Source organism: Salmo trutta, chromosome 2 (assembly GCF_901001165.1).
Source record: "Salmo trutta chromosome 2, fSalTru1.1, whole genome shotgun sequence".
Lineage (NCBI taxonomy): Eukaryota > Metazoa > Chordata > Actinopteri > Salmoniformes > Salmonidae > Salmo > Salmo trutta.
In genome coordinates this window covers 34,609,967-34,634,182 of record NC_042958.1, presented here as the reverse complement: position 1 = coordinate 34,634,182, position 24,216 = coordinate 34,609,967, and the positions used below count along the sequence as shown (strand labels likewise).

Sequence of the window (24,216 nt, the reverse complement as noted above, 5' to 3'; positions counted from 1 at the left end):
TGTGGTCTCTGAAAGTGTTAGCCGCCAATCTGGAAAAAGTCATTTTCCCCATATGGCGAAAAGTCAGTTCAAATCCACACAAATAAAATAGGTTGGTGAGGAATCAGCTAAAAGTCAATCAATCCACACAGTGTGATAGTTCGATTGAATCACACAGTTTATCGGATCACCACAGTTACAGGCAGCATGCCAGAACCCTACCATAGACTAGAAACCAGCTAGCACTAGGACCCACAATAGTCACAACCAAGGCACAAAACTAGCCAGCATAACAACAGCAAGGAGAGACTTACTCAATGCGTTTAAATGCTGGGGCCCATCAAAACAGCAACGCAATAGAGGCTGTGTTACCAGTATGATAGGCAGGAGAGAAGCACCTTGGAGGGGATGTAGTTTCCAGTACAGGCCTGCAGAAGCCGGGAGGGAGGCAAGCTCTACACCGGGCCGCGGGAGATAAAAAAAAATATCTATCCAAGTAGGCTAAAACCAAGTGGAGATCAATTGTGGCAGTAGTCCAAAAACATCCAAAGGCACAATGTCAAGTGGAAGGATGAAAACAGCAGTAGGCAGGTGTCTGCTCAGATAAGTAGGGTGCCCAGGTATATCAAAGTCTTGTATGTCTCCTTAAAAAAACTGTCCAATGTGTTCATAGCTAGACGAAACAAAGCTAAATGGAGCCAAAAAGTCCACGAAAACCTTGTCAGCTAAAAACACTGATCAGAGAGGAAAAAAAAGACATGCTTGCCGCCATCTTGAAAAGATGCTTTGAAATGAGTTCAGAGTAGGGTGAAGCTGGAGTGTGGTGGGTTGTGGGTACACTCTGGAACGCAGAGATCCAGCAGAGTCCCTGGGGCGAGGTGAGGAGGTGACCAAAAGCTTGGCTTCCTGTTTACTGTCCTGCTCTAGTGACCGTACCCTGTCCCCCGGGGAAGGACGTGGAGTCACAGACATATGGACACCAGATTATTACAGGATCACACAACTGCAGACCAAAAAACTCAAATGAATTAAGTCCTGTGGACAAAAGTAGGCCCGAAGCAAGCATGATGTGATTCTATAGTGTGAACTGTATTGTGTGGAGAGTATCACACATACGACACACACAGAGAGGGGTACTACACACAATAAAGCAATTCCCCTGTGCTGGAAAGATACTAAGAAAATACGTTTCACACTTTTATGCCCACACTAAATTGTCCCTATGAACACACCCGGTCTCCTCCCAATCCTGAGGTTCTCCTTGTGTCTAGGTAAGCCTGTTGTTTGCCCAGGCGGAGACTGGGGTTTTGTTTTGTGATGTGTATGTATGTGTCTGACAGACTAACATATACTACATGACCAAAAGTTAATAAGACCAAGATGTGGCCATTTAATGATGTTTATTGTTCTTTTTTCATCTCATATTTTATATCCATCCTGTGAAGAGAGGGGAGAGCAACAGGTAATTCACAAAATTCATGTAAATAATAGCCAATAAAAAAACATTTTAAACACATAATCAAACAATTAATAAACGGCATATAATTAATCTGCAATTACCTAAAAAAATACTTTAGCATGGGAGCCCCGCCAGCTGTGTGTGAGCCTTTAGCTCTCTCACACACACACACACACACACACACACACACACACACACACACACACACACACATATCAGTGAAAGGTGTTCCCAGACTGCGGGTCATTGTAGGGAGGGGAGGTGGAGCATTGGATTTACAAACGGGCTGACAAAAACTATGAGGAGCGCAGTACCATACCACTGGATGTCTCTTCTGGATGAATTACCACTGCCTCAACATCTCTACATCTCCCACAGGAAGGCACTGAGGGTAAGACTCAATCACCTCCTTTATTTACTTTAAGTTTATTTACTTTATACACTTTAAGTTGAACATTTATTATTTGAAAATAGTTAGAAGTATTCCTCACTTACCTACTGTATATGATTCTGGTGAGGGCAGTTACATTTCTAGAAAGACTATGACTAGGGTTGCAAAGCTACCGGTAGTTTACCAAAGTTACCGGAATCTTCTGTAATGGCAATTTATGTTAACTTTGGTCATTTTTATTCAAATAACTTTAAAAACATTTTTTTTTAAAAGGATTCATATATAGAATACATTTTTTTTTTATATACACTGAGTGTTCAAAGGATTAAGACTGACAAAGTGAATCCAGGTGAAAGCTATCATCCCTTATTGATGTCACTTGTTAAATCCACTTCAAATCAGTGTAGTTGAAGGGGAGGATTTTAAGCCTTGAGATATGGATTGGGTATGAGTGCCATTCAGCGGGTGAATGGGCAAGACAAAAGATTTAAGTGACTTTTAACGGGGTACGGTAGTAGGTGCCAGGCGCACCGGTTTGTGTCAAGAATTGCAACACTGCTGGGTTTTTCACGCTCAACAGTTTCCTGTGTGTATCAAGAATGACCAACCACCCAAAGGACACCCAGCCAATTTGACACAACCAGAGTTAATATAGGCCAGCATCCCTGTGTAACACTTTTGACACCTTGTAGAGTCCATGCCCTGACAAATTGAGGCTGTTCTGAGGGAAAAAACAACAACAACTCAATATTAGGTAATGTAGGTGTTCCTAATGTTTGGTGTACTCAGTGTATGTGTCCATATTGTCCATACGTTTCTAGTGGATAGACCATATGGTTCAAAAGAAAATAGCCTAATTAATTAAAAAGGCATCTGCAACTCTTCCAACTATTGTATTTTTTCACAACTGCCACCAGTTTTTCCCCAAAAAACATTTACAACAAAGACATATTGACATAGAAAAAGAAATAAAAGTGTCAAAAAAATATATAACACCAATGGTATTCACTAAGTTGATGGTTTATATTTAGGAGAATGTTTACCGCTTTGTCATTCTATTTTAAATAGTCAAATGTAATGTTTTATATATACTGTATAATACGTGTGATAGGGCCACACACATGGCCAGAGATAATGACAGTACCCAAAAAGGCCACTAGATGTCATCTGATAAAATTCTATATATTCCTTGAAAGTTGTCACTTTGAAATTTTCCAGTAATATACCCTCCCTTTGCAACCCTAACTATGACTCATAAATTCAGAAGTTAAATTGTCTGAACAGTGATTGTTAGGACTATTAAAGTTCAAAGTTCTGTAGTGTGTTTATGATTGAACCTAACCTGATAATTCTCTGAAATGATGGCATATTCAGTCAGACAGAACATCTATGCCAACAAATTAGTTTCAGCTGCTTTTCTTATAATTTATTAATATTTTTAAAAACACCTTTTGACACAAAATGCTCCTTGAGGTTGAATATCTCATAGTTAATCAGAGATGGAAGATGAATGTGTTTTTGGCCATACATCTCAGACAGAGAACTCAACCAGTAGGAAAGAATAGCTGTGACAGCTGAATATTTGAGATATTTGGACATGAGAACAGACGCTCTGTACAAACACTAGCAGCTCTACGGCTCATTTCTCTCTCCCGCTAGCAGAAACACGTTGATGGATAATGTAATAGACCTGGAAGCCATCCTAAATACCTATGTTATTAAACTCAGGCAGCAAAGGAGACGATGCCTCACCTGTTTTGATTATCTGTTAGAGAGCACATGAATAGTAAACACATGTAATACTGTATCTAGCTAAATACTGCCCGGTGCAGTCAAACACACACACATACACCTGCTCGTAGAAAAACTCTCCACTAGGGCTGTTGAGGTGACCCTATTACCGCCACACCATTGGTCACGATTCATGACCGCAGTCAAATTCCACGTGACAGTTTAGTCATGGTAACTAGGCTTCTCCAAGCTCTGATGCTGCTGATGGTCATTAGTAGCCTGCTAGTAGCCTGCTGACAGCCTGGTACTCAGTACTCTATTGTCCCGCTAATCACTCTGACATCAATGCAAATGTAATCAAAAATCAAATCAAAACACTTCATGAGAGCCCATGAGCTCATGTTGCACAACATTTCTATAAGCTATGCAATTGCGTCAGAAAACAGAGTTTTGATGGCCTCTATTAAAAAGAAGTGGATCCCATTAGCTTTCTATAGGCTAGACCTACTATATTCATTTCTCAGCTTTCCTAATATTAAGAATATTGCTTTGCTTTACAGCAGGAGTACAGCCTTCCTGGCTGGCATGAAAATGAACAACGGGAAAAGTGTCCTCCATTTGCTATTTAAGTGCATAGATGACATGCATTTCTTTCCCCTTACCCTGTTCCGAGACAGGTGCATGATAATGGTCCATTCTAAATCAAAACTAATTTCACACATACATATGCTAAATAATATACACTGTAAATACAATATTAAATTAAGAATAGTCTGATGGTCACTTGTGAATGATATATTATCACTTGTGAATGATGTTCAGCGTGTGTAGTAAGACAAGAAACAGCGCCTGCCTTTTTTTGTTGTTGACTTTTCAAATCATAGTCGCACACCTCATGTAGCCTAGCCCATAGGCCTATATGTTTTCATAAGGTTTGTATCACAACTTAAAGCGGCCAAATACCTTCTTAAAATGAAGCACATCAATCCGCTTTACAACTGCTGTAGAACCTAACTGGCATACATACAGTAGGCTGCGCGTGAGTTTCAAGTTTGGGGATGATAATTTTTAACATAAAAAAGCAAAAAAATGACATGCATAATTGCATTTGTGGTCACTTATGAGAACAGTGTCTTCCCGCCAATTGATTGCATTTTGGAACATTCACACTTATAGCATACTGCCGTGTGTGCACATTGCTGCGCTTATAGTACGAAGAAACAGCCTAATAGTTGATCAACATGTTAAACTAAACGTTCTGATCTGTTGCATCAGCCTCATTGCGAGTGGTTGTATTCATTTGCAATCTATCACATCCCACAACTGTCCCAGAGTATGTTTGGAATATTTATTTCTCGCACAGAAGGACAAGTTGACCAATAGAATAGGTCAAGTTTTGTACTATGGGGGATAGTAGACTGACATAAGCTAGTTGTTTTGCTGTTTGTTAGGCCTCCTACTCATCTTGTTGGCTGACGAAAAGTAAATGTGGGCAGTTCTTCTAACATCATTAATATGCACCTCAGAATTCGATAAGAAGGATGCACACTCCTGCGTCCCTGATGGGTCTGTTTCACCTGTAGCCAACTTCGGAGCTGAGATGCATGTGAAAAGGACCCAATTAGGCGACAGGCATTGGCTGATAAGAATTGAGATATCAGAGAGCCATGTGAGTGAGCGGTGCTTCGGAACACGGCCGGAAGAAGGGAATTATAATTTTTTTTATATTCGGGCACTTTGGTCGCAAAAGGCATGGATATTTTAGGGGCCATTATGGCCATACAAGGGGGATGCCGCCGTGAAATTCGAGGCCTGGTGAGAATATTATCAAGTTTTTGTCAAATTGTGAATGAGAGACTGATGAAGTGTGTGCAGCCTGCACAAGAAATAAGGCAGAGCTCATGCCTTTCAGGGAACTTTTTTTCAAACCGTCATAAGAGTCACATCACGTAGCCTTAGAATGTATTAAAAATCTAAACGTATAGCCCAACGTTTGTATCACAACTAGAGTTGTTGTTGTTCTGGACTAAACAGTAAGATCATTGGATAACCTCCATTAAAAGTGCTATTTAGTCCAGGACTAGGCTTAATCTGGGAAACCACAAAGAGTGTTTAAAGATTAGTCTGATTTTTCTGGGATAGCCACCCTTGTCCAGGGGAAAGGAATTTTACAGGGTAAGGAATTTTGTTGTTGTGTTGGGTGTACTAGTGTGCAAGTGACTCCAACTGACAGGTTTTGTGAGAGAAATCAAGCTAGAGAGATTCCTAACAAGAGGGAGCTTAATGTTTACACGCACGTAGGTATGTGCACACACACACACACACACACACACACACACACACACACACACACACACACACACACACAGGATAAAAAGAAACGGAATAGAGCTAAGCACAGACAAAATCCTACAGGAAAACCTGGTTCAGTCTCCTTTCCAACAGAAACTCGGAAACAAATATACCTTTCAGCAGGACAATAATCTAAAACACAAGGCCAAATATACACTGGAGTTGCTTACCAAGAAGACATTGAATGTTCCTTGCCAAGTTACAGCTTTGCCTTAAAATCGGCTTAAAAGTCTATGGCAAGACTTTAAAATGGCCGTCTAGCAATGATCATCAACCAACTTGACAGAGCTGGAAGAACTTTTAAAAGAATAATGTGAAAATATTTTACAAACCAGGTGTGCAAAGCTGTTAGAGCCTTACCCAGAAAGACTGTAAATGTAAATGCTGCAAAAGGTGATCCTAACATGTATTGACTCAGGGGTGTGAATACTTTATGTAAATTAGGTATTCCATTTTGAATTCGGGCTGTAACAACAAAATGTTGAATAAGTCAACGGGTATGAATAGTGACCATGTCAAGGGGTAAGGAATTTTGTTGTTGTGTTGGGCGTACCTAACAAGAAGGAGCTTATTGTTTACACGCACGCAGGTATGCACACACACACGCACACCAGTGGAGGCTGCTGAGGGGAGGACGGCTCATAAAAATGGCTGGAACGGAGCAAATCAAATGGCATCAAACACATGGTTTCCATGATATTTGATACCATTCCACTGATTCCGCTCCAACCATTACCACGAGCCCGTCCTCCCCAATTAAGTTGCCACCAACCTCCTGTGACGCGTGCACACACACACACACTCCTCACTCTGTCAAGCATTGGCCACAAATTCTACCCAATATAAAACCCCTACAGGTCAGAAAGAGGGGCAAAAAGCAGTGAGGGGGGGAAGGATAACAAACAATCTATCGTTGTTGACAACTTGGATCGTCATGCTGTTATTGGCTGTAAGTGCATTACAACTTTCAGATGGATGGCCATTCTCTACTTCTCTCCTAATATATGTGTTTTCAGATAAAATACACATTTCATATTATGTGATCCATTCTGTCTAAAGTATGTGAAAGATAATCATTTTAACAAGCAAGCCTCGTCTATAACAAAATAAAGTGATCTTGTCAACGGGTCTCTTTTAAGTTAAAATACAATGCTCAGCACAGACTAAACTGACTTGACGTCATTCCTAACATGTCATGTTCCTTTAGTCCCTTATTTCTCAGAAAACAGAGAGGATGGAGGAAGAGGACTACGACTATGACAACTCCAGCTCCAACGACAGTGACTACTACGACAACTACCACTCGGTGTGCGACAAAGCGGAGGTGCGTTCTTTCGGCCGTCTCTTCCTGCCCGTAGTCTACACCTTGGCTCTGGTGGTGGGCGTGGCAGGCAACGCTCTGGTCGTGGTGGTGTATACATCGCAACAGCGACTGCGGACGCTGACAGACGTGTGTATCCTGAATCTTGCCGTGGCCGATTTACTCCTTCTCCTCACGCTGCCCTTCTGGGTGGCCGACGCTGTGCACGGCTGGCGGATCGGTGTGGCTGCCTGCAAGCTCACCTCCTTCCTCTATGCCACCAACTTCAGCTGCGGCATGCTGCTGCTAACCTGCATTAGCGTGGACCGCTACTGTGCACTGGTCCACAACGCTGGAGGCCGGGCCGCGAGTGGCCCGCGGGCCAGGAGACAGTGGATATTAGTGTGTGCCGTGGTGTGGGCCACGGCGGTTTGCCTGGGCCTGCCTGACATGCTGTTTTCCACAGTGAAGCACTCGTCTCATCGTCTAGCCTGCACGGCCGTCTACCCCCTCAGCATGGCTCGGCCGACCAAGGCTGCCCTGGAGCTGCTGGAGGTGCTGCTGAGCTTCCTCCTGCCGTTCCTGGTCATGGGGGTGTCTTACTGTCGGGTGGGCCTGGCGCTGGTTAGGGCCGGAGCCAATGTGTGCAGGGACAGGAGGCGGCGGGCCCTGCGGGTGTTGCTGGCCGTGGCGGCGGTGTTCCTGCTCACCCAGCTGCCCTACAACCTGGTGAAGCTGTGGCGGACGCTGGACGTCATCTACGGCCTGGTGACCGACTGTGACCTCAGTAAGGGTCTGGACCGGGCTCTCCAGGTGACGGAGAGCCTGGCGCTCACACACTGCTGCTTCAACCCAATGCTCTACGCCTTCATAGGCTCCTCTTTCAGAGGACATGTCCTCAGGGTCGCCAAGTGCCTCGGACAGCGCCTCGGGGGGAGGTGGTGCGGTGGTCGCCACGGCAATGAGGAGCGGGCGTTGGAGATCTCACTAAATACACACACCCCCGCCGGGCAAACACACTCACAATCTGTCTCGGAGGACGAGGACACCAGCACCTTCACCATCTAACATGTCTAAAAACTCTGAACTCTCATTATGGTGAGAGTGGCTTACTACGGATCATGGTGACCGAGAGGGAAAATGCACAACACTTCTATTGATTTTCTGAAAATAATTAAAGGGCAATCTGGGATTCAAAAAACAACACAGCAGTCAAACAAGCTTATATTTGGGGTTCTGTTTGGGTAAAAATGCATCTAAGCTCATGAGGCATTTATAAGTTACATTATTCACAAATAAATGGCTATATCATACATTTAAAAGTCCAAAAAGGAATGTACCAATCACAGATGTCCCCTTTTTTTAAGCAGTTGCTCTATACCAGCATTTCTAAAAGCCTTTGCTATACATAACTGTTAAGTAACTTAGACATCAAGATAAATCTGTGTTTGTCTAAGTAAATAATATATTATACTGTATCTAGTCAATCTTAAGTATAGCAGAATCTTGTGTAAATAAAATAAGTTGTTATTATGTGATCCCCCACTATTTCTCATATATGAAAACATCTTAAATAAATCTAAAAATGAGAAGGAACGGTTCCCTCAAGCTAAATCTCTCATGTTATTGCTCATCTTCAATTGAACCTCACACAGCCATGGTGCCTGCAGATAGGAAGCATATGATTTCAATGTATTATGTGGCTTTGGGGGAGAAGAAAGCAGGCAGTCTGATTGCACAGCGGGTTGCCAGTGAGAAAAGCTGGAGAGATCCGCAAAATAAAGACAGAGAAGTTGACAGGGAGTGAGAGAGAGGTAGCGAGAGAGAGAGGTAGCGAGAGAGAGAGAGGTAGCAAGGTAGCGAGAGAGAGGTAGCGAGAGAGAGAGAGAGGTAGCGAGAGAGAGAGGTAGCGAGAGAGAGGTAGCGAGGTAGCGAGAGAGAGAGGTAGCGAGAGAGAGCGAGAGAGAGGTAGCGAGAGAGAGAGAGAGAGAGAGAGAGAGAGAGAGAGAGAGAGGTAGCGAGAGAGAGAGAGAGAGGTAGCGAGAGAGAGAGAGAGAGGTAGCGAGAGAGAGAGAGAGAGAGAGAGAGAGGTAGCGAGAGAGAGAGAGGTAGCGAGAGAGGTAGCGAGAGAGAGAGAGGTAGCGAGAGAGGTAGCGAGAGAGGTAGCGAGAGAGGTAGCGAGAGAGGTAGCGAGAGAGGTAGCGCGAGAGGTAGCGCGAGAGAGAGAGAGAGAGAGAGAGCAAGAGAGAGGTAGAGAGAGAGAGAGCGAGAGAGAGGTAGAGAGAGCGAGAGCGAGGTAGAGGTATAGAGAGTGAGAGAGAGGTATAGAGAGTGAGAGAGATCGAAAGCGAGAGAGAGGGTGAGGGAGAGAGGGCTTCCATCTGGCCATCACACAGGCAGGAAGACAGTACACAAATAGCAGGCTTCTCTTTAAGGGTTCAGTCTCCAATGGCACCCAAAAGTAGTGCACTATATAGGGAAAAGGGTGCCATTTGGGACACATACCCATGAAGAGGATTCCAGCATTTAAATTACCCTGCCTGTCCTCTCATGTTTCCCCCCATTTAAATAATCTGGGCTTAGAAGTGCAATAGAAGTTGTTGTTGAGTGCAATGCATAGAACAGTGGTGAACCATTTCAGTATGGCCATTTATCCTCTTCCTTAAAACTCCTCTTCAAAGAGGACTTTTATATTAAACTCTTTGAAATCGATAAGGCACATAATATCACATTTAACTCCAGCGGGCTCCAAACTCCTTTGACAATTTTTTTTTTTAAGTAAATGTATCCCATGAATAACAAATCGCCCCCCCCCCCCCCCCAAAGCATAGTCAGATGCATTGTATGGTGTGGAGAGTTAAACAGTGTCTTATTGAAAAGCTTTACACCACCACAGGAATGATTCAGAGGATCTTCTAAAAGTGGACAAACTCCTCAGAACCCGGAGCCACCAGAGATAGAGCTACAGTAATGTCCTCAGTGTTTACCTCCTATTATCTTACAGGATCTGTTAGTCAGACTGTTCTCTCTGCTACCGCATGTCAAGTCTAGGTCCAAACAGTTCCTTAACAGCTTCTACCCCCAAGCCATAAGACTGCTGAACAATTAATCAAATGGCCACCCAGACTATTTACACTTTTACTTTAGTTTATTTACTAAATATTTTCTTAACTACATTTCTTAAACTGGATTGTTGGTTAAGGGCTTGTAAGTAAGCATTTAATGGTGAAGTCTACACCTGTAGTATTCAGCACATGTGACAAATAAAATGTGAATTGATATCCTCTCCCCTGTAATGACTGGGTTTGTGTCCCAAATGGCACCCTACTCCCTATATAGTGCACTACCTTTGACCAGGGCCCATAGTAGTGCACTATATAGGGAATAGGGTGCCATTTGGGACACACACAGGGGTGTTCGTATGCTGGGATTGCTGAGGAAACACATACGTGAGGTGTGTGGTTGGTTTTAGAGGGATAAACTCATATTCACACAGCAAACTCCTCAACTATCTCCCAAAACACTGAGAATGACTGATTTGGTGCTGTTTTTTTTTGTAATAACTTATGCCATGTTAATATGATATCTGAGTAAGAATGACTGCCAAAATCTAAATGGGGGTCCCCTGGAGGTCAGGGCCCATGGCACATGCCCTGTGTTGGTATTCGGCCATGATGACTACAAGTTTAGATAGCTGGCTAGACTACCAATCTAAAAATTGGTAGCTGACATGGCTAATTGAGTGACTGTCAGTGACTGTCATAGCAAGAGAAAAACTGCTATTCTTACTCTCAATAGTAAGTTGAAACCCAGACTGAGTTCCCCCATCAAAACAAAAAATTAATTGTTATTTAATATGCCACATAGGCGTGGAACCGCCCCCCATGAGGAACCTCAACCTGAACGCTGGCTAGAGACTAGATGATTTTTGGCCTGTCTGCAGACTCCCAGTGATCACTTCTTACAACAATTCCGAAGGTGCCTGTTCAACCGATAATCGATCCACTCTGAGGTAGTGTAAGCCTCATACTGATAACCAGCTCAGTACGATTTGGCTTGACTGCCTAGTTAAAATGTGAGAGGTTCTCCGAAAGGAAGATTGAAAAACATTTAAGGGTGTGTCAGGTCAGCAAGAGTGAGACTACTACACCCTAAACCACATGTGTCAAACACAAGGCCCACGGGGCTGAATCACGCATTTCTATCCAGCCTGCGAAATGATTTGGGTTGTCAATTAATTTTGGTCCGCTTCAATACCGCCAGCCATACGGGTCATTCTACAAAAATGGTGGCTTTCCTGTCCCGGCCTTATTCACCAGGAAAAACACTTAAAAGTGTGAGATAATTAAATGTTTTTTGGGGGAGTTTTAATTGAAGTTTTTTATTATTAATAAAACATATGTAAGACAGTTATTATTGCAAACAATGTTTTTTATATATTGTAGAGCACAGTCAGTACCATGAAATTAGCTTGTCCCTCAGGTCAGGAGTCATGGTTTAATGACATATTTTGAATTTTAAAATATATTTTCTCCCTCTAAATGTCATAATGCAAAGGAAAGTAATATAGTTATTTAGTGGACTACATAAAAAAAACTAAAATATAAACTAAATATTACAAATAATTTACAAGTAATAGCTGTCCCTCAATTTCATGTCACTGGTGTTAAAATGTATAAAAACAAACACACTCTGAAAAAAATGCAACATCCTTGTCAAATTCTTCCTGGGTCAAAGGTTTATTGGAGACAGGACTGTTTTGAAAAGCACATGGTGAGTGTGCACTCTCTTCATATGTTAACAATTTGATGATTAACTTGGTAATTTCATGAGAGGACTTAAGATGTGTCACACACACACACGCACACTGGAGAGACTTGGGTCACTCTGTTTTCATGAATATAAAATCTGGGTCTATAAGTTTAGAACATCCAAAATATTTTCAGAAAATAAAGCTCAAGCACCAAGGAGATAAGATTGCAATTTATGTAACACACAAATGCTTAGTTTATTTACAAAAAAGTACATTTACAAAAAAAACACTGCAATTTGACATACCAGGTATCAAGCAGAAATGGACATGAAAATGTAAAATAATTTTGGTGCCCATCAATATTAAACTTACAGTATCATATGTATGTTCATACATATTATGTTAACTAATAGCAAATAAACGTTTTGGAATTGGCGTTTTGGAATTGTCAAGAACACATTACATCTGTGTGACATGATACCCTTTGGATTTATCATTTTAGAAGTCAGTGTACTAGCTAGTACACAGTGCAGGTTTTAATCATGACGAGAGGGACCGCCTAAGTGCCAAATTATCCCTGGTTGATTTAAAAACAGCATAATTCTGTGGTTCAATGTTTCACAAACTCATCCATGTTGAGGGAGCGTGCCCCCCTCGACTCAACACTGAGAATTCCGAGGTGACTTAACCTGTCATCAACCATTGTTGTCCTAAGGTGGATTTTAATCAGTTTTAAAGATGAGAAACTTCTCTCGCAAGAAGCACTGCTGACTGGTGTAACAACAGAAATCTTACAAAGTCGAAATAGCTCATGGAAGACCTCTTAAGGTTCTAGAAACACAACAAAGTCAAGGAGAGTAGACGGTCTGTCCCTTCCACTTTTCTCTCTCCTATCAAGAAGCCTCATGTTTGAGGTCCTCTGCTCAGGCCTTTGAGTCAGATTTAAAGGCAAACAGAGGCTCCTCATTCAAGAATGTTGTACTCTTTGGGTTGAGAGACTGGACCCCTTGCATTATCTCGTAATTCTTCTTTGAAAACCGCCTCTGCAGCTCAGCTGTGAGACTGTCAAGACCTTGTTCTTCCGATGGCATTGAGGAGTACACCACATCAGTCACTGGCTTTATCAATAAGTGCATCGAGGACGTCATCCCCACAGTGACTGTACATACATACCCCAACCAGAAGCCATGGATTACAGGCAACATTCACACTGAGCTAAAGGGTAGACTGCCGCTTTCAAGGTGCAGGACTCTAAACCGGAAGCTTACAAGAAATCCTGCTATGCCCTGTGACGAACCATCAAACAGGCAAAGCATCAATACAGGGCTAAGATTGAATCATACTACACTGGCTCCGACGCTCGTCTTATGTGGCAAGGCTTGCAAACTATTACAGACTACAAAGGGAAGCACAGCTGTGAGCTGCCCAGTGAAACGAGCCTACCAGACAAGCTAAATCACTTCTATGCTCGCTTCGAGGCAAGCAACACTGAGGCATGCATGAGAGCATCAGCTGTTCTGGACGACTGTGTGATCACGCTCGCAGTAGCCAATGTGAGTAAGACCTTTAAACAGGTCAACATACACAAGGCTGCGGGGCCAGACGGATTACCAGGACGTGTGCTCCGGGCATGTGCTGACCAACTGGCAGGTGTCTTCACTGACATTTTCAACATGTCCCTGATTGAGTCCGTAATACCAACATGTTTCAAGCAGACCACCATAGTCCCTGTGCCCAAGAACACAAAGGCAACCTGCCTAAATGACTACAGACCCGTAGCACTCACGTCCGTAACCATGAAGTGCTTTGAAAGGTTGGTAATGGCTCACATCAACACCATTATCCCAGAAGCCCTAGACCCACTCCAATTAGCAACATATCTGCCACATTGATCCTCAACACTGGAGCTCCACAAGGGTGCATGCTCAGTCACCTCCTGTACTCCCTGTTCACCCACGACTGCATGGCCAGGCTCGACTCCAACACCATCATTAAGTTGGCAGACGACACAACAGTGGCAGGCCTGATCACCGACAACGACGAGAGCCTATAGGGAGGAGGTCAGAGACCTGGCCGGATGGTGCCAGAATAACAACCTATCCCTCAACGTAACCAAGACTAAGGAGATGATTGTGGACTACAGGAAAAGGAGGACCGAGCACGCCCCCATTCTCATTGACGGGGCTGTAGTGGAGCAGGTTGAGAGCTTCAAGTTCCTTGGTGTCCACATCAACAACAAACTAGAATGGTCCAAACACACCAAGACAGTCGTGAAGAGGGCACGACAAAGCCTATTCCCCCTCAGGAAACTATAAAGATTTGGCATGGGTCCTCAGATCCTCAAAAGGTTCTACAGCTGCAATATCGAGAGCATCCTGACTTGCATCACTGCCTGGTACGCCAATTGCTCGGCCTCTGACCGCAAGGCACTACAGAGGGTAGTGCGTACGGCCAGTACATCCTGCAGGCTCATCCTGACATGACCCTCCAGCATGACAATGCCACCAGCCATACTGCTCATTCTATGCGTGATTTCCTGCAAGACAGGAACATCAGTGTTCTGCCATGGCCAGCAAAGAGCCAAGATCGCAATCCTATTGAGCACGTCTGGGACTTCTCGGAGTGTGAGGGCTAGGGCCATTCCCCCCAGAAATGTCCGGGAACTTGCAGGTGCCTTGGTGGAAGAGTGGGGTAACATCTCACAGCAAGAACTGGCAAATCTGGTGCAGTCCATGAAGAGGAGATGCACTGCAGTACTTAATGCAGCTGGTGGCCACACCAGATACTGACTTACTTTTGATTTTGACCCCCCCTATGTTGAGGGACACATTATTCAATTTCTGTTAGTCACATGTCTGTGGAACTTGTTCAGTTTATGTCTCAGTTGTTGAATCTTGTTATGTTCCTACAAATATTTACACATGTTAAGTTTGCTGAAAATAAACGCATTTGACAGTGAGAGGACGTTTCTTTTTTTTTGCTGAGTTTATATGCAAATTAAAGACTGAAATTACATTCTAGCCTGAATTGTCATCTAAAATATAGGTAACACCAGTGACAAAGGCACCACAAGCATTTTTTTATGTAATATTGTACAAATAAAAAAATATGTTAAGCTGCCATTTATATTGATGTATAATGTTAAGGGGTTAACTATTATCTCACTACAAGTTTTTCTGTTGTTGAAGAATTACAATTTGTAAAAGTTGGCTGTTCAAAAAGCCCGCATTTTCATAGAATGACCCCATATGCTGCATTACAAGTCACAGAAAGCACTGCCAAAGTGCTGCAAGCCAAACGGCAGTGCATTGCCACACACACACCTCCTCCCAGACCCCCACACACACGAGCCAGACAGTGCGCTGTATCATATCATCACTAATGGCACTGACCGAATCTTCTACCAGCCCGAAAGTTTAAACGTGTTGTAGGCTCAAAACGCATTTAAACTTTAGGTCTGGTAGAAGATTCGGTCAGTGCCATTGTCCATGCTAAGTTGCGGTTCCAAAGGGTCATTACTGTAGCCTAAAGAAAATGTAATATTGGTTGTCAAAAAATGATAAGATAAAGTATTCACACGCAGGGTACAGTATACATTACTACTGAAGGACAATAGGACACACAAGCGAGTATAAATGCGTCAACAGTTGAGCGATTTTCTTTATGAAATTACAGCCTGAAGCCAATTGCGCTGCTTCGTGTGTTCCGTTTACAGCGTGCAGCGGAGGGAAAGTGTACAGATTTTTCAATATGGTCAGAACGCTGATTGAGTTTGACACCTCTGCCCTAAACCGTCAAGTGTGGTTAGTGTGTAGGTAAACAAGCAGACGTATCTATACATACATATACTGTATCTATCTATACAGTATTTATGCATATCTATCTATAGGGTATCTATACATATATATACACTGTATCTACCTATTCACACTTACACTATACATTCTTCACTAAGATCAACCTCTCCTTTTCCTTTCTTCATTTTCAGATCAACCTGTCTTTCTTTATCCTTCGTTATTCTACTCTCTCTCACTCTCGTTATCCGCTGTCATTGCTTTCTACTTTGCTACCTACTGTCACGTCTCTACTCTATCAATCTCATGAAAAGGCCTACAAGTACAATACAAGCCAGGATAACAAGCAAAACCAATCCCGCTCTTCAGTGGCATTAAAGTATCCTTTTCTAAGCTGAGCTAAATTGTCATTTCCCAAGAGATTTAACCAAAGAGCTTAACCAATTCCATATCCTCTGATAGTGAGCCATAGGAAAACGACCAACAGCCATTCTAATGTACACCACATAGTCATCATTCATAATTTCCCATCATAGGACCCATGTTTCAATGAACACAGAGTCTAGATTGAGCAGATATCAACTAGTCTTACATGGAGTCGAGGAGTCCAGATGGTTTACATCTCTGATAAGGTCTGCTTCTAATGCCGGGCTCACTATGGCCTCCAGATAAGAGGCTCACCATGGGTCTGGGAGTCATTGGAGTAAATTACCACACTCCTGGGAGTGTGTTACAGCTAAAACTACATCACCACACACAAACACACTCACACACACACAGCAAAGGGCTGTAGTCTTCACGGTCACACAGCTCTGAAACGTACCCCAAAGCGACTCATTTTAAAGAGAAGGAAAAAGGAGATCAAGGGCAGAATAGAAGAAGAAGAAAAAAAGTGCAGCAAAAAAACAAATATACAGTATATGAGTCCAGATTCCTCCGTAAAGAGAGGGTAGATTTACATGAGTCCAGGGTCAAATCAGGTCATTTCTAGTGGCACTCTTGATACACAAGAGAGAAGACAAACCACAACTATCCCATTTGGGAACACTGTGTCGATTACTCAAATCAAACGCAGCAAGCTGTTTTTCTCATTAAACATCTATGGATATAAGTGGGAGAAATATAAATGCTGGAGTTATCTATACATATATAAGTTGTAGGCCTATATCTGGACATTATTATGATGCAAATTTAATTTTAAATCATGTTATAAGAAGTGGTGACAAACTCTAGACACTGAATGTACAAAACATTAGGAACACCTTCCTAATTGAGTTGCACCCCCCTTTTCCCTTAGAATAACCTCAATTTGTCAGGGCATGGACTGTACAAAGTGTCATTGCGTTCCACAGGGATGCTTGCTCATGTTGACTCCAATCCTTCCCACAGTTGTGTCAAGTTGGTTGGGTGTCCTTTGTGTGGTGGTAGGCCGTCATTGTAAATAAGAATTTGTTCTTAACTGACTTGCCTAGTTAAATAAAGGTTAAATAAAAAAATACTCATTTTAAAGGCACTTAAATCTTTTGGCTTGTCCATTGATTCTCTGAATGTCACACATACACAATCCATGTCTCAATTGTCTCAAGGCTTAGAAATAATTTTTTGACCCGTCTCCTCCTTCATCTACACTGATTGAAGTCGATTTAACAGGTGACATCAATAAGGGATCAGCTTTTACCTGGTCAGTCTATGTGATGAAAGATCAGGTGTTCCTAATATTTTGTCCACTTGATGTACGCTCCCAATAATTTAAGGGATAACAATATGGTAATGGCGAAAATAGTGTTACGTAGGACACCAGCTCCTTCATCTACCGGGGCAGCGTCATCACCAAACAAGGCGGAGCTGAGGAGGACGTAAAGGCCAGAATACAAAAAGCAAGAGTAGCCTCCCTTAGAAACATCCGGAGCTCCAAGAAAAGAAAAATACACCCAGAAATATATATTTTCAACACTGATGTTAACTCAGTGCTGCTGTGTGGCTCAGAAACATGGAGGAAAACAAAAAACACAATAACAACAACTCAGACCTTCATAAACAAGTGTCTGTGATGCATCCTTAACATCAGGTGGAAACGCCGGCAAGGAAGAGGCAGGATGTCACGTATACTCCCTCTCCAGCCTCTAGGTCTTCAGGGTGCTGATTATCCAGCACACCTGTTACCATCGTCAAGCGCACCAGCGCCTCATGACACTCACCTGGACTCCATCACCTCCTTGATTATCCTCTCTATATCTGTCACTCCCCTTGGTTCTTTCCTCAGGTGTTATTGACTCTGTTTCATGTCGGTGTGGTGTTTGTGTTTATTGTTTTGTTTATTTATTTAAAAAATGCTCACTCACTGTACTTGCTTCCCGACTCTCAGTGCATTCATTACACAGGAGAGCGGGCTTCCTGGTGAGACTAAAGCGAAGGGAAAACCGGCCACTACTTCCCTCTATTCTATTGGCCAATAGGAAAGTCACTTGATAATAAGGATGACCTCGGATCCTGGATTTGCTATCAATAAGGCTCTCGTAAGTTCAAAATTCTCTGTTTTTCTGAAACATGGCTTTCAGACAAGATACTCAACATGGCTATCCAACTCGATTGATTCTCCATTCACCGGGCGGAAAGGACATTGGATTCAGGGAAATCCAGAGGGGGAGGGGTATATATATATATCTTCATCAACACCAAATGGTGTGCAGATGCTAGCACAGTGGAAGTCTCAACCTATTGTTCACCTGTCTTGGAATATCTGATGATCAAATGCTGACCTTTCTACCACCCAAGAAAGTTTTAATCTATTCTGACTGCTGTATATATTCTGCCTCAGGACAACAACAACAAGATGGCACTTGACAAACTGTACAAGGCTATAAACAAGCAGGAAAACATGCACCCGGAGGCTGCTTTTCTTGTTGCCGGTGATTTTAACTCTGCGCCACTAAGACACGTAATGCCCAACTTCTATCAACATGTCTCTTTCGCCACTAGGGGTGATAAAGACCACTGTTACTCAATCCACAAGCAAGCATACAAAGCCCTCCCTCGCCCCCCCTTTCCGCAAATCAGATCATGACTCTATACTCCTGCTTCCTGTTCAGAAACAAAATCTCAAAACAGGAAGTACCAGTGGCACGTTCCGTTAAAAGAAATGTCTACCGAGGCAGACGGTTTGCCGCAGGACTGCTTTGCCAGCACTGACTGGAATATGTTCCGGGACTCCGCCGATAGCGTCGACGAGCTAACCACCTCCGTCACCGGCTTCATCAGGAAATGCATCGCTCACAGAGCTACCGGCTCACAGGGCTGTCGCAGAAAACCCAAGGCTACGGCTGAGGACACGAACAAGTCCCGCTATGACGTCAGCAGAGCCATCAAAAGGACAATAGTGGAACAAGGTAGAATCCTATTATACCGGTGCTAACACTAGACCAATGTAGCAGGGCCTACAGTACATTGCAGACTACAAAGGAAGCCATGATCTGCCCAACGATGCCTCTCTACAAAACAAACTCAAATGCCTTTTATGCACACTTCGAAAAAAAACGGAGGTTTTTAAACGGGTCAACACTTGTAAGGCCACAGGGTCAGATGGTATTCCTGGGTTTGTCTTCATAGCATGTAATAGTGATCTTGAAAATGATCTACCCATTTCTAGGCTCCCTTGCCTTGCCAAAATACTAGAATCATTGGTCAACAAACAGCTGTTATTTTCGATCTGTAAATGTTATTCGTAATGTTAATCTATCTGGATTCAGACCTAAACATAGCACCACTATGGCTACCATGCTTGTTGTAAATTAAATTACAAATACCTTAGATCAGTGGTTCGGTTCCCAAACTTTTTATAGTCCCGTACCCCTTCAAACATTCAACCTCCAGCTGCCTACCCCTTCTAGCACCAGGGTCAGCGGACTCTGTTGTTTTTCGCCATCATTGTAAGCCTGCCACACACACACACTGTACGATACATTTATTAAACATAAAAATGAGTGAGTTTTTGTCACAACCCGGCTCGTGGGAAGTGACAACTAGCTCTTATAGGACCAGGGCACAAATAATAATAATCAATAATTTAGCTCTTTATTTAACCATCTTACATATAAAACCTTATTTGTTAATCAAAAATTGTGAATATCTCACCACAGGTTAATGAGAAGGGTGTTCTTGAAAGGATGCACATACCTCTGCAATGTTGGGTTGTATTGGAGAGAGTCTCAGTCTTAAATAATTTTTCCCACACAGTCTGTGCCTGTATCTAGTTTTCATGCTAGTGAGGGCCGAGAATCCACCAACACATAGGTACGTGGTTGCAAAGGGCATCAGTGTCTTAACAGCGTGATTTGCCAAGGCAGGATACTCTGAACGCAGCCCAATCCAGAAATCTGGCAGTGGCTTCTGATTAAATTAAATTTATCACAATTTACATTGTCCGTAAGCTTGTTCATTTGCACACAAAAAAATCATACAATGATGGAAAGACTTGTGTGTTTTCCTTGTTAATACAAACAGAGAAGAGCTCCAACTTCTTAATCATAACCTCAATTTTGTCCCGCACATTGAATATAGTTGCGGAGAGAGTCCATGTAATCCTAGATTCAGATCATTCAGGCGAGAAAAAACATCACCCAGATAGGCCAGTCGTGTGAGAAACTCGTCGTCATGCAAGCGGGCAAACAATTGAAAAATATGGTCAGTAAAGAAAACTTTAAGCTCGTCTCTCAATTCAAAAAAACGTGTCAATACTTTGCCCCTTGATAACCAGCGCACTTCTGTATGTTGTAAAAGCGTTACATGGTCGCAGCCCATATCATTGCATAGTGCAGAAAATACACGGGAGTTCAGGGGCCTTGCTTTAACAAAGTTAACCATTTTCACTGTAGTGTCCAAAACGTCTTTCAAGCTGTCAGGCATTCCCTTGGCAGCAAGAGCCTCTCGGTGGATGCTGCAGTTTACCCAAGTGGCGTCGGGAGCAACTGCTTGCATTACCACTCCACTGTCTCCCTGTCATGGCTTTTGCGCCATCAGTACAGATACCAACATGAGCAGCAGCTACATTTGGCTACATACGGACCGATAATGGAGTTCCCACGAGAGAGTAACAGTTAATGTGATTGGATGTTAATTATTTGACTAGGCTAACTGTATTTTACATTGCGTTGTTATTTCGCTCAACACTAGATGGCAGAATTGTATTTTGGCAGTGAAACAAGGCTACTCAGCTGAGAAAAAAACCTCACCCCAATGTATAACCCCGTTGGAAAATATAAATGGACTGTTTGAAAATGTGAAGATTTTTTTTTCTTCAAAAAACTAAATACAGATATTTTGTTGAAAAAAACAAAGTGAATCACATTTTTATTTGGCGTACCCCCGACGGCATTGCGCGTACCCCAGTTTTGGAATACCTGCCTTAGATGATAGAAAGAATTGTGCTGCCATGCTTGTAGACTGATGCTTGATGATGGTTTCATAATTATCTCAATGTCGGAACTCACGCCATCAAGGTAGATGGTTTCAAATCTGAGTTCCTTGAATTACATAAAGTGGTGCCCCAAGATACGATACTCAGCCCACTACTGTTTACAATTGATATAAATAACAATGGTAATGTTATTGGATCTAAAGTTAGTGTTAAATGCAAACAAAACAAAACGCATGCTTTTTTTCTAGGTCCCATTATCCAGATTTAAATGAAATTTGTAATTACTAGTTAGAACAGTACACAAATGGAGCGAGTTCCTTCCTACAAATATCTTGGTATCTGGCTTGATGAACAAACTGTCTTTTAAAAATATGTCACTGAGCTGGTGAAGAAGTTGAAGTTCAAGGTTGGTTTCTTTTACGGAATCAAAGCATGTCTGACTTTTGTTAATAGGAAGGAAATTGTCCAGACCACTTATGTTTATTATAGATTATGGGGATATTATCTATGTGCATGCTGCATCGTCTACACTTAAACCACTAGATGCTGTTTTCCATTGTGTCCTTAGGTTTATTACTGGTGACGGTTATAGAATTCACATTTGTGTTTGGTATCAAAAAGTGGGTTGGGCCTCTTTGTACGTAAGGAGAGAGCAGCACTTTCTTGTGTTCGTCTACAAAGCACTCATGCAGAAACTTCCTTTGTATCTATCATCATTAATTAAATTTAGACTTACAAATGACCAAAGCGGTCTCAGGCTTGGAGAACACTGGAGGCCCCTTCAGTCTCCACAGTTGAGTGAAGTTAATTAGAGTTTTTTTTGGTGCCCTTCATGGGGAACAACTTCCAGAGCTCTCTGAAATGAGATGTTCTGGTCCCCCTTGGTCAGTTCAGACTAATGATCCGAGACCTCTATGTTGATAAATATGTCCGTTTTTCTTAATATGTTTTGTAATTTTGTATATTGTATGTGTTTGATGCATTTATGCAGGGCTCATCTGTTAAAGAGACCCTTGTCTCAGTATAACTTCAAAATGAAGGTCATTTAAAAAAAAAAAATGTGCAGACCAGCTGGCAGGCATCTTCACAGACACTTTCAACCTCTCATTGTCCCAGTCTGTAATCCCCACATGTTTCAAGCTGACTACCATCATTCCTGTTCCCAAAAACTCTAAGGCATCCTACCACAATGACTACCGCTTTGTAGCACTCACATCTGTAATTATGAAGTGCTTTGAAAGGCTGGTCATGGCACACATGAACTCCATCCTCCCAGACACCCTGGACCCACTCCAATTTGCATTTTGCCCCAATAGATCCACAGATGACACATTCTCAATTGCACTCCACACTGCCCTCTCCCACCTAGAAAAGAGGAATACCTAATGTAAGGATGTTGTTCATTGACTACAGCTCGGCGTTCAACACCATAGTCCCCTCCAAGCTGGTCACCAAGCTTGGGACCCTGGGACTGAACACCTCCCTCTGCAACTGGATCCTGGACTTCCCGACTCCGAGTGGTAAGAGTCGGCAATAACACCTCCGCCACGCTGACCCTCAACATGGGGGCCCCCCAGGGTGTGTGCTTAGCCCCCTCCTGTGCTCCTTGTTCACCCACGACTTTGTGGCTACGCATGACTCCAACTCCATCATCAAGTTTGCTGACGACATGCCAGTGGTAGTCCTGATCACCAACGGCGATGAGACAGCCTACAGGGAAGAGGTCAGAGACCTGGCAGTAAGACCAATGAGCTGATTATGGACTACTGGAAACAGGGGCGGGTGCACAACCCCATCCACATCGACATCGACTGGGTCAAGAGCTTCAAGTTCGTCATTGTCCACATCACTGAGGACTTAATAAGGTCTTCTCAACACCAGCTCAGTTGTGACAAAGGCATGGCAGTGCCTCTTCTCCCTCAGGAGGCTGAAACAATTTGTCATGGCCCCTCAACTTTTACAGCTGCACCATGGAGAGCATCCTGACTGATTTTATCACGTGCCAACTGTCACTTCTACACATGATACGACTCACAAGTACCAGGCGTCACTTCTACACATGATACGACTCACAAGTACCAGGCGTCACTTCTACACATGATACGACTCACAAGTATCAGGCGTCACTTCTACACACGATACGACTCACAAGTACCAGGCGTCACTTCTACACGATATGACTCACAAGTACCAGGCGTCACTTCTACACATGATACGACTCACAAGTACCAGGCGTCACTTCTACACATGATACGACTCACAAGTACCAGGCGTCACTTCTACACATGATACGACTCACAAGTACCAGGCGTCACTTCTACACATGATACGACTCACAAGTACCAGGCGTCACTTCTACACATGATACGACTCACAAGTACCAGGCGTCACTTCTACACATGATACGACTCACAAGTACCAGGCGTCACTTCTACACGATATGACTCACAAGTACCAGGCGTCACTTCTACACGATATGACTCACAAGTACCAGGCGTCACTTCTACACGATATGACTCACAAGTACCAGGCGTCACTTCTACACGATATGACTCACAAGTACCAGGCGTCACTTCTACACGATATGACTCACAAGTACCAGGCGTCACTTCTACACGATATGACTCACAAGTATCAGACGTCACTCCACACTTGGTTTAGTTGGTGAAATTAATTTGCTCCGCTGTCATTACTGTATAACACCAAGAAATAAACAGCTGTCATTTTTTGTAGAATATCTACCAAATGCAAGGCCATCTCTAAGCTACATGTTGTGTAAAGTATACCCATTTATATTATAGTAGAGAAATGACCGTCTTGGTTAGTGATTGGCATCTCTCTATATCATTAATGACTAATTGCATAATTCCTCCTTCAATTGAACCCTAATGCTGGAAAACCACCAGTTTCCAGGATAATGACGTCTCGGTTATTCATTCAGACCACTACTCTGTTTGTTCTTGTTTTTAGAAACCACCTACATGCACAGCCAATTAGACGTTGTCAAACTTGCATAACTTGCATAAGTGTTGATGAAACTCAAC

General features: G+C 42.9%; 2 protein-coding genes across 2 annotated transcripts in view; one reads left to right on the top strand and one right to left on the bottom strand.

Annotated features, from left to right (window-relative positions):
- The window catches only part of LOC115154378 (acyl-CoA dehydrogenase family member 11), a 55,243-nt gene that overhangs the window by 16,470 nt on the left and 14,557 nt on the right, over positions 1-24,216 (bottom strand). The window lies entirely within an intron of this gene.
- LOC115154384 (atypical chemokine receptor 4-like) lies at positions 1,702-8,808 on the top strand. The gene is made up of 2 exons (XM_029700564.1): positions 1,702-1,829; positions 7,120-8,808. The coding sequence occupies exons 1-2, from the start codon at positions 1,737-1,739 to the stop codon at positions 8,278-8,280; spliced, it is 1,254 nt and encodes a 417-aa protein (XP_029556424.1). The 5' UTR covers positions 1,702-1,736; the 3' UTR covers positions 8,281-8,808.

Coding starts and splice junctions, on each gene's coding strand:
- LOC115154384 (XM_029700564.1), top strand. CDS start 1,737: ATGAGGAGCGCAGTACCATACCACTGGATGTCTCTTCTGGATGAATTA. Junction 1,830..7,119: donor CCCACAGGAAGGCACTGAGG/GTAAGACTCAAT, acceptor ATGTTCCTTTAG/TCCCTTATTTCTCAGAAAAC.